The 11536-nt window shown below is 38.3% G+C and overlaps 1 protein-coding gene across 2 annotated transcripts; it reads left to right on the top strand.

Annotated features, from left to right (window-relative positions):
- Positions 1-8: 8 nt before the first annotated feature.
- Positions 9-3528, top strand: LOC130852329 (immunoglobulin-binding protein 1-like). Of its 2 annotated transcripts, none has more exons than XM_057733262.1 (2): positions 9-73; positions 2148-3528. In XM_057733262.1, the coding sequence occupies exon 2, from the start codon at positions 2183-2185 to the stop codon at positions 3200-3202; it is 1020 nt and encodes a 339-aa protein (XP_057589245.1). In that variant the 5' UTR covers positions 9-73; positions 2148-2182; the 3' UTR covers positions 3203-3528. The 2 variants fall into 2 exon arrangements, with proteins under 2 accessions (XP_057589245.1, XP_057589247.1); XM_057733264.1 differs by having other exon boundaries at positions 56-210.
- Positions 3529-11536: the final 8008 nt, after the last annotated feature.

Below are 11536 nucleotides of genomic sequence, written 5' to 3'. Positions count from 1 at the left end.
CGCATGCGCTTGGCGGTGCCCCTTATGGGGAGGTGGCAGGTGACGTCTGTGTAGAAGCAAGCGGCGTGAAACGGTGAGGCAGTGTTGGGAAGCGATGTGAGAGGAGACGGTCGGGCGTGGATTGGGTGCCTCAGGAATATTTTGAATAGGCTGGTACTGGAGACTGGGCTTCCCTGGAGGAATTTTTATGCTAACTGAGGAAACCACAAGGTATCTCAGTCTTTACTCTTGGCGAAGCGGAGTGGGGGAAAAAAAAAGGGAAAAAAACACCTCCCACGGACAGTAAAAGCAAACGTGTAAAAGACCCAGAAACTCAACTGGGAAAAAATTGTTAATTCACTGACCAGCTGAGTAATATGCAGCAAAAGCTTCCGAGAGACAACGAGTTTAAAAGTTGGGACTCAAAGGTCAGGATATGAGATCCGTAAGGATTTCATTGTGTTCTGTGGGGAAGGAATCTTGCAACTTTGATGGACAGTAGCTTTTAGGGGTCGGGTACTATGGGTCATCAACACGCATTTGAAGCGCGCCCTGGTGAGAATTAGATTCCCTGTCCTCGGGCTCGGCAGCACCAGCCGAGCGGCTGCGTCTCAGTCCGCCCCACCCACCCTCTCTGCCCTGCCCGCAGGCAGCGGACCGAGCTACACAGACCTGCTTGGCGGCCCTGCACTACCCTGCCAGCCTCGTGATCTTTCTGAGCTCAAAACTGAGAATCCTTCTCCTATTTCTACCCCTCCCTTGTGACAGTAAGCCTTAGGAAATACACGATGTAAAAGCTGTCCCTCTCAGTCTTGATTCCTTTCCTGCTACTGAACTTCACCATCAATAAAACTATAATTGTCATCTAACCTGTAATGATTAATTAATCAGGAAATTAGGCTGGGACTTTCCTGGCACTCCAGTGGTGGGGACTTGGCACTTTCACTGCCCAGGACCCGGGTTCAATCCCTGGTCATGGAACTAAGATCCCACAAGTCACGAGGTGCGGCCAAAAAAAAAGAAAAAGAAAAAGAAAACGAAACAAACTAGGTTGCTACTGCTTAGATGTTTAAACTAATTAAGTTTAAACTAATCTTAATAACATTTTCTGCCATTTGGATTATTATCTTTACCAGGTCTTATAATGTCAGAATTATGTTGAACCCAATGTATTTATTTTCTAAGGTTTATTTTTTTATTAGTGAACACAAGCCCAAATTTGTCATAACATTTACATGGGAACATGATAACAGCAAATAAAAATAAATGAGAAATTGATATAAAAACATCTCAAAATACTGCGGAACATTAGGTACTGTAAACAAACGAGAAAACATAATATTTTTCTTGATCAAAACACCATCAGAGCCTGAGATGTTTATTACAGCTCTGGTTACCAGATAGTAAAAGAAATATGAAATGCAAACTGTCCCATTTAAATGTGCCGCTAAAATGAACATGAGATGAAATGACCCTGATGCATTAGTCATTATTGAAAGAAACTATTATTACTTCTGCCATGATTAGAAACCATTCTGCCATAGGTAGAATGCCTTCCCCATGTTTGCTCAGAAGGTTAAAGTACAGGCAAACCATTAAACTCGGGCACTAGAGAATTTTGCATAATAAGCACGATAGTCTCAGGCGAGCCATTGGCATAACATACAATTTGATTTTTTTTAAATGTTGTAGAGTTATTCTAATAAAAAGTTAATAAGCATTTTATTTTGGAATAATTTAAATTTACAGAAAAGTTACAAAGATAGCCCAAAGAGTCCTATATACCCTTTACTCAGTTTGCCCTAAAGTTAATATCTTGAATTACCATTTGTTAGAACTAGGAAATTAATGTTGCTCTAATACTGTTAACCAAACTATACACTTTTTTTGATCTCACTGGTTTTTCAGTGATAACCTTTTTCTGTTCCAGGAGCCAATCCTGGATATCACATTATATTTAATCTAATAAACATTTTAGTAGTTTATTACTTTAAGCATAAGATGAACAAATATAATTAAGAAATCTAGTACTTTGTAATGCTATTTTATAATCACCCCACTTCTCTCTGTTAATAGAGTTACTCAAGAGGTGATTTACCTCAGCATTTGCTGTGAAGTTAACTTTCTGATACTCTTCATCATCTAAAATTTTTGTTATAATAATACAGGTTAGCAAGAAGTAATCATTAGCCCTTCCCCCAAGATGGCAGCCGCCGAAGACGAGTTACTGCTGCCGCGGCTACCTGAGCTGTTCGAAACCAGCAAGCAGCTTCTGGACGAAGTGGAAGTGGCGACGGAACCCACCGGCTCCCGGATAATCCAAGATAAAGTGTTCAAGGGACTGGACCTCCTGAAGAAGGCTGCTGAAATGTTATCGCAGCTCGACTTGTTCAGCCGAAATGAAGATCTGGAAGAAGTTGCTTCTGCCGACCTAAAGTACCTGATGGTGCCAGCATTTCAAGGAGCGTTTGCCATGAAACAAGTCAACCCCGGCAAGCGTCTAGATCATTTGCAGTGGGCTCGAGAATACTTTTTAAACTACTTAACTCAGTGCCAATACTATCATGTGGCAGAGTTTGAGCTGCCCCAAACCAAGACCAACTCAGCTGAAAATAACACTGCTAATTCCTCCATGGCCTATCCTAGCCTCGTTGCTATGGCATCTCAGAGACAGGCTAAAATAGAGAGATACAAGCAGAAGAAGGCAGTGGAGCATAGGTTGTCTGCACTGAAATCTGCTGTGGAAAGTGGTCAAGCAGATGATGAGCGTGTTCGTGAATATTACCTCCTTCACCTTCGAAGGTGGATTGGTATCAGTTTAGAAGAGATTGAGAGCATTGACCAGGAGATAAAGATCTTGAGAGAAAAAGACTCTTCAAAAGAGGCATCAACCTCTCACTCATCTCTTCAGGACAAGCCTCCAATGAAACCATTTGTTCTCGCTCAGAACGTGGCCCAAGCCAAAGTATTTGGAGCTGGTTATCCAAGTCTGGCATCTATGACAGTGAGTGACTGGTATGATCAGCATCGGAAATTTGGAGCATTACCAGATCAGGGAATAGCCAAAACAACATCAGAGTTCAAAAGAGCAGCTCAGCAGCAAGAAGATCAGGAACAAGAGGAGGAAGAGGATGATGAACAAGCAGTCCACAGAGCTCGGGAATGGGACGACTGGAAGGACACCCATCCTAGGGGCTATGGCAACCGACAGAACATGGGTTAGTCTCCCCACAACAAGACAGGACTACAGGGGCTTCCATCTTCCCCACCAAGGAAAGCTGTGCAGTCTTCCCCTCCCTGGGCTCCTGCTTCAGCCTTGTACAATGAAGGCAGAGATGCTTAATCTTGCTTTGCATTCAATAAAATGTCAAACAGTTAAGTGTGTATTTGTATCCTAGATGATGAACCAGCAATCTTGTTTTGGCATCATCATCCTCATCATGGTTTATTCCAATTTTCTTAAGTGGAAAGAAAAGCGTACTGAGAAACGGCTCTGTATAATCAATGGCTGTATGAATTCTCTTTAAAAAATAAAAGTCCCTTCTATCAACAACAACAACAAAAAAATAGAAGTAATCATTAAGTTGGATTTACTAGTACTTATTAACAAAATGCTTCTTCTCTGCAATTCTTCTTCCAGAGCCACCCCAAGGACAGAACGCTGAAATAATTGGGTTTGTTTTTATTTATTTTTTTAGTTCTTAACCTCTTCTGCATTCCCCACTCCCTTTCTTTTAATTACCTCTTCTTACTACAGGTACTAAGTACCGTCTGCTTTCCTCTCACAGTACCTATCAAAACAGGATCTCAGGCATGGCTTTTATACCTGCATTTTACAAGCTGATGTGATTTTAAGTCAGTGTGTTGATTCTCAGGGCATTTACTTTTAGTTTTTATCTCTAGTTGTGAAATGATTAAAAGGCTCTAGCTTCTACTAAAAAACTTTAAAGCTTTAGTGTGGGAGATCCTTCCATGGGGGAAATATATGAGAGAAGTGGAGGCTTCTTAGTATCCTTTGTATAAGAGGAGCTAGCAGCTAATATTGTTTCTCTAAGAATCAGTATAACCTTAATTGTTTTATTGATTCTGTAACCCAGTTTATCAGGTTTCACTAGCTTTCATATGCAAAGAAAATAATATAAAACAACAGTCTTGTTTGCTATAGTCCTTTATTGATGTGATCTCCAGTGGAGTTTCCCCTCCCCCCCCCTTAAAGATACAGATTTAATCATATCAGTGAATTCAAGATCCCCTCATGGGCTCAGCATGACTGCTGTATCCATGTTTCAGATGGGAACATTCATTAAGTTCCTTTCTTGGCCATCTCATCTTTATATCTTATTGCCACCTTGATCTTGAAAAGATTTTTTTTTTTTTTTAAGGAGGATATGTTACCATCTCCAACTATTTAGATGTCTACATCTTACCCTTTTTTATATTTCCTAACAGGACCTTTGGCTTAGTATATACTCTGTTAATATTTGTTAGTTAATATATTTTTTAGGAAAGACAATAGCTAGGTTGCTAATTCCTATGATATGAATCACCTGAAGTGGGGCATAAAGATATTCTCACTCATTAGCCTTATAATCTCCAAAACTAACATCAAATATTCTTTTAGTTTCATATGGTTCAAAATATTGTTACTCTGAGAACCATTATAAATTGGGGTCTTACATTCTACAATAAAATGAAGTTCTCCTAGATGATAAAGGTAAATGTATTGAACAAATGAGAGCTCTATACCATCTAAGCTCTTCATCTCTAAATTCAAATGTAGTATTGTCAAAGTAGGGCCTCAGATCATGTAATTATTGTCCTGAAACAAGGCCTATGTAAAGAAAGAAAAAGAAACAACAACTGTGGATTTATTGCCTTTCTTCCTAAGGATTATTGCCTTTCTTCCTGAGGGTTTATAGTTTCTTCATTTATTCACTCATGTAACAATTACTAAGTTTCTAATTTGTCCCACACACTCAGCTATGTGCTAGAACACTGCCATGGTTACTGGAATAACTAGGCAAGAATTAAGCACAGTAGTTGTATTAATGAAAGAAAGAAGCAAATTTTAATATTACTGATACCTAAATTCACAGCGAATGTAAAACAGTTATTTCTATTGAACATGATTTTGCTTTGCTTTTAATGCACCGTGTTTTTAATTTTGAAGGATATCACTGAAAGGTTATTTTCTTAGGAATATATATATAGAAATCCTAAGAAATAGTTGAATCATGTTTTTAAGACACCCATTGTCAACCATTTGTACTAGAGGAAGAAAAATGTTTTAAGGGGTTTCTGCTATACTATGAGTCATTGATTGCTTTTTTTTTTATACTTTCTTTTAATCATCTACAGGTATAAGAATGGCAGTGAAATTATCAGAAGGGCCTTTGATAATGATGCTTCCTGCTTGTCCAAAACAAAAGTACTCATGCAGCAGGAAAGTTGGTAGTGTTTTCAGAGTTCTAATTTACCTAAATCATTTTCTTTGTTACTTCTTACTGATATTTCATAAAGCAGTAAGGACTTACTAAGAAATAGAATTCTTAGATAATTTGAATAGTAATTGAAAATAAGGAAATTAATGTTTATATAGCATATTCCTGTATTAAGTCTTTATTACTACCACATCATACATAAATCAGCTAAAATATTCTCTTCTAGAAAAAGGTATTGTAAGAATTTGTAAATCATTGTCCTAGACATGTGTGTTAGACTATCACTCTGTGCATGGAAAGCTACAGCTTTGGAATGGAACGCATTTGTACACATTGCACTCATTATATAGCCTACTTAGATTCATGGCAGGGAATATACTCTGAGATGGTGCAGAACACATAACTTAGTGGAGGACATGATTGGAAATGAAGTTTATTAAGAACTCATTTTGTTCAAGAGTTTTATAGAATGTAAGGTATACATATATTGTTTTTTGAACCTTTCTTAAGGGTCATAGTCACTTAAAAGAGGTATAGTTTTAAAAAATTAAATCTGTGATAATTCCATTTGGCCTTTCAATTCATTAATTCATTCAGTCTAGCTCTTGCAACAGTACTAACTCTTTCGTTTGGTTACTGCAGAGCTCCCAGATATTTTGATATTAATTTCTTACATCTATTTCCTTATCTCCCATTCACTCTTCAACCCACTAGAACTTTATTTCTGTTCTTACTATTTCACGAAAATTGTACTCACTAGGTCCTTTTGCAGACAGTATTTTATTTGACTTGGAAATATCTGTTAGAGAGGATATTAGATATATTGGATATGCCCCATTTTTCTTGACCAAACTGAATGCTAACAAAGGAGAAAAAAATGAAGATATATATCAAAAGGTTATATAATCCACAGAATGTTTTATTCTATGTAATGATTTTACATACTTCTTAGTAATAAAGATTAGGCTCAAACCCTAGTATGTAACAAAACTTAGGCCAGGGGAAACCCACAATATTTTGCAATTATACTAAGCATTACCCACCCCCCCAACCCTTGACCTAACAAAATGCTGACAATTTCTGATGAGTTAGAAGGACATGGCAGTAGTTGAACAAAGAATAGGATAAGGCTATGTTTAGAGAGAGTAAAGAATAAGTTATTTACTCTAGGGAGCATTATAGGATAGAGCTAGTATAAGGTTTATATGTGAATGATTTTTTTTATTACTTTTACATTGAACAAACCCTAAGCATAAAACCTAATGAAATACATTTTTTTGCTTCCCATTATCTCTTTAAATTTTTTCAACGATGGAAGCTTCCCCCACTACTGAATTAGAGTTCTAAGATTTCTACTCATTCTTAGATAATTAGCATTCCTAAAGACATTTTAAGGCCCAAAACGCTGTCTGGCTTCAGACAGTGTCGATTCCTCTATAATAATTGAAACTTGGCTTTTAATTTAGAGTTACGTCTTTTCCCCTCTTTCAACTATTGCTGGATTTAATAGTTGCCAGCTTGCTAACCTTAGCTTCAGACCTTTCCAGTTTCTGTTAGCACGTGAAAGGGAGGAAGAAAAAAATAATAAGAAAATTGTTACTCGAACTTTGGTGGGCTAGATTTGAGGTCCTGGGATTGAGAAATATTTAGGGCTGACTCTTTTGGGTGCTTTTGTGGGTGCTTGGAAGAGTCCCATCACTGGAGCCTCTCACCTCTGGTTTCCTAATGGATAGATCTCTGTTTGAGTGGTAGATTTAGACTCTCTCTGCCCTTGCTACCTCCAGAAATAGGAGATCCACATAGATCCTATCCTTGTGGATTGGGCCCCTTGATCCCTTTCTGTAGCCGTATTGGACTGAATCCAAGGTGAGCTCTTCCTCATATACTACCCACCTCCAGGCCATGGGAAACTCTCATGTAGACTTTACCTGGGCAAATTTGATAGTGCAGGCCAATCCCCAAACAAAAGAAACCCTCCCCCATTACCATCAAACCAGTTGGTAAGCCAGTCTCTTGGCTCCTTGATTTCTCTGGACAGGAGTCAGACTACAGTCATTTTGCCTCACCAGTGCAAAGGTAAGACAGTAAGTTCTCTCAGTAGGCTTCTCGGAGGCACATCCAAATGAGTATGAGGAAAGGGAACAGGCACACTCTAATCCCTGCCCATTAGGGATGGAGGACCTGAGAGGTCCAGGAATTTTGTGATCATTTCCTTTAAAAATCTGAATTTGGGTCTGGCACCTTACTTTGGTGTGAAGTATCTCCGTTATCTTGATGTGTCAGCTTGTCATTCAATATCCTAAGATATTCCCTTTTGGAAAAATAAGAAATTTGGGGCTGGAATTGAATTTGTCTAAAATATTAACACATTATTTTCTATTCTCTCTTGCTTCTCTGAGTGATCCAAAACTTGTTGTTTCTCTTCTTAGTTAATTAATTTAGTTATGGGGAGCTGGAGAATTAATATGAATTTTTCTCTTTACAACTTTTCTATTATAATAACTGATATTTATTTGGGGATGATATTTCCTACCTCTTTTTTCTTTTTTTCCCCCTTCTGATATGCAAGAGAAATAATAGTAATCCTTCAAGTAAATCTCTGAGGGCTGATCTTGGACTGTGAAAACTGCTCTCTGTGTGCCATTCATTTCAAATTTGGACTTCTCTACCTACTGTGTAAATCGTCTCTCCAACAGGTAGGAATGATTGCATCTCTTCATTAAGGAAATCATCTCTCACTTGAAATGTCATCTTAGAAAAAAATGTTAATGTTATCAATCTTGCCATATAATATTTCTGACAGAAAATTCTCTCATAGATGAAAAGTAGTTTCTTTCTTTTAATCAAATGAAAACAGTGTCTTATTAACTGATATGATAAACATTCTATTTTTGGTAAAAGATGTATAGAAATCATTTACAGTTCTCAGAGGAGAAAAACCAATAACTACCTCAATGTTGTATTACTTCCTCTTAAGATATTAAAGTGTGGGCAGAAGAAAACAAACAAAAATTACTTGTAAAACATTATGGTGAGGCTAGATATAAAAGGCTGTAGCAGAATTAGATAGGACATAAAATTGAGTAATCTTGACCCATTTTATTTATATAGACACATAGGAATTACCACTGAGTCAAAGCTATGGTCCATCCAGCCCTGCATTTTACTAAAAACCATAGCCCAAGTTTATAAAAACCACTATGCTAGTGCTAGCCATAATGTCTGAGAATTTCAGGTGGAACTGTTGGGTTGTTGGAACCAGAAAGTTGAGTTCTTTCAGTTATTTTGTCCCAGCACTTTCCATATTCTTTTTTTTTTTTCTTTAAGAACTTTTATTGAGATACAATAGACATACAGTAAACTGCACATATTTAAAGTGTAAAATTTGATATTTTTTTCTTATTAGTAATGTATATATGGCAATCCCAATCTCGCAATTCATCCCTCCCCCCGCCTCCACTTTCCCCACTTGGTGTCCATATGTTTGTTCACTTTCCATATTCTTAAATGCATTCAGCCTTATGTCATGTCTTTTAAGTAGGGCCATAATTGGGGTCAAGGTGAATCACTGTCATCTTTCTCATGGTATGTTTGATGAAGAATATGACTGTGGTAATTTAGCACTGTGTCGATTCAGCAGGAACTATGGCTCCCAGAATTCCCTTCCCTTTATTAGTTTCAGTTTAGAGTTGGTCATTAGAGAAATTTGCATGAGATTTGGAAGGGAGAAGCAGCAGGCATTACACAGGAGGTTACTGCAGGGTCCCAGGCATTGCTCAACACATGCTTGCATATGTGCACACACATGAGTGTGTGTGTATGTGTGTGTGTGTGTGATTCCTGATGTTCTGACTCACCTTGTTGACATTGAGCAGCACCCAGACCTGTAGCTTCTCTTATTCCCGTGAGATCTCCTCCTTCATCTTTTCCAGCTCCTGGGCCAGTAGTATGTGTAGTGAGGTGGTCAAAAGCAAGAACATTTTCTGCATGTGGCCTGCATCCTTGGAGTTTGACATAATGAGTGACCAATGTAGGTTCCAGTTTTTCCTTGTGGAAGAAAAATGTACCTGTGCTTTACCCAACTGTCTGTCCAACTTTGACTAACTTACAGTGACTTCAGACCCACTGCCAGATGCAGGTGCAGCAGCCTTCCACAGCTCCCTTTATGGTCCCTTGTTATTGGCTTTTCTCTAATCCTCCAACTATCCACGTTCAGACCTTTATTTCCTCAGCTTCTCACACCATCGTGTAAGTTCTAATACCCATCTTAATCCCCTACTCCATTCTACTTATAGTGTTGTTTCCTTGACTGAACCTTATCCTATTTATAGAAAGGAGTACAAGAGTTACCCTTGGTTGTACCCCAGTGAGAGAACTCAAAATACCCAAGGTATAAGATGTCCTTTGGACATGGCAAAGAAGGAGAAGATAATGTTTGGCTGGTAGGAGAGGCCAGAAATGCTACAGAATAGCCTATACCAAGGACTGCCGAAGGTTCTTAAATGTAGCAAGGAAATTAAAAGGGAATCCAGAAATCTTTTCAAGTCTGCACTGTATATATACTTATATTCTCAATGAAGTAAAATTAAAAAAAGAGCTAACTCTCAAAACGTGTCCTTTTCTTTACATATATTTAAAATTCTTTAAAAACAATTCAGTCTTTCTTCTCTGCTTTTACATAAACAGAAAAGAAAATCCAGAGAATAATATGTTAGGAAGTGTCTAACTTTGCTTTCCAGAGACGACTTTTCAGATTCTGTTAAGAATTTGATGAAACTTGTGTATGCTCTGAACCCAAAGTCCAATGTGAACATATACACAAAAATTTTCATTCTATTTAAGGGCATTCAAGGCTCCTGCAAAACTCATCCTCATAAGCATAGGGAGTTTATGGACCCCACTTCCCACCACTTCCATAACATCATCTTTCCCCAGTTATCCCCATCCTAGTTATTAGAATTATCATAACTAACTGAGGAAGCCAAAACCCTCAGAGTCAACCTCAATTCCACTCTTCCTGATTTCTCATATCCAGTTCATCAAGAATCTAGTTGGCCAAACCTCCTACATATTTCCCAGTTGCAATACCATCTCACCATCTTCACTCTTACCTTTATCATTTATCCTCTGCCTGGACTGTAGCAAAAGCCTCCCAACTGATTCCTGCTTCTACCGTTGACCCCTTTGGTTCACGTTCCACAGAGTTGCCTGTGAGATCCTTTGGAAAGATAAATCAGATTCTTTTTTTTCAGATTATTTTCTTTTATAGCTTAAAATTCTCAAATATCTACTCATTGCAATTAGAGTGAAAAAAAAAAAAATCCAGAGCCCTAAGGCCCCACATCACTTGGTCCCTGACAATTTTTTCATGATGTCGTCTTCACACACCAAACATGTACCTAATTTAGGGCCTTTCTGCTAGCTGTTCCCTCTGCCTGACGCGTTCTAACGCAGCCCTCTTCTCATCTTCTTGGCCAGCTCTTTCATATCATTGTAGTCTCAGCTGAAATGTCATTTCTTCAGAGATGTCTTCCGGACCACCACATCTAAGATAGTATCCACCTCTCAGTCATCTTCTATTTTATTATTTTCATAACACTTGCAACTATCTGAAACAATCCCTTTTTTTTTTTTTTTTAGGCAAAGGTTTTTACTTGTGGTTAGGCTTACATCATTCCAAAAAGTAAACATAATTAACAAAACACTTAAAAGTACCAGAGAAGGTGCTCTGGTATCAGTAGAAGGCACTGATCATCGTAACACAGAGAAAGCATGACATGGACCTTCACGTACAGATGCCAGGACAGTCCTAGCAAACGAAGACACTGTTTTCTGAGTGTGACAGTGGTAGGCAAGAGTAGGAACTGGAGGCTCTTCTCCACTGGGTCAGGCAGCCAGGCCCTCCAGGAGCAGTGTTACAGATAACATGAAGGTGACTATGATGGTAACCGTGACAGTAATCCCAGCTCTGACAACAATACTGACATCATCAGCAATAGCTTGGCCGGATCTATAAATCCTTCAGGTGCTTCTCACCCAGACGATCATCCTGGATCCATTGCTTGGATGGACCACAAAATCCACTTTCACAGAAATGAATCCAGTATATTCAGTTA

This window comes from Hippopotamus amphibius, chromosome 4 (genome assembly GCF_030028045.1).
Source record: "Hippopotamus amphibius kiboko isolate mHipAmp2 chromosome 4, mHipAmp2.hap2, whole genome shotgun sequence".
Classification (NCBI taxonomy): domain Eukaryota; kingdom Metazoa; phylum Chordata; class Mammalia; order Artiodactyla; family Hippopotamidae; genus Hippopotamus; species Hippopotamus amphibius.
The sequence above is the reverse complement of the archived record's forward strand: the minus strand, read 5'-3'. Positions and strand labels throughout refer to the sequence as shown.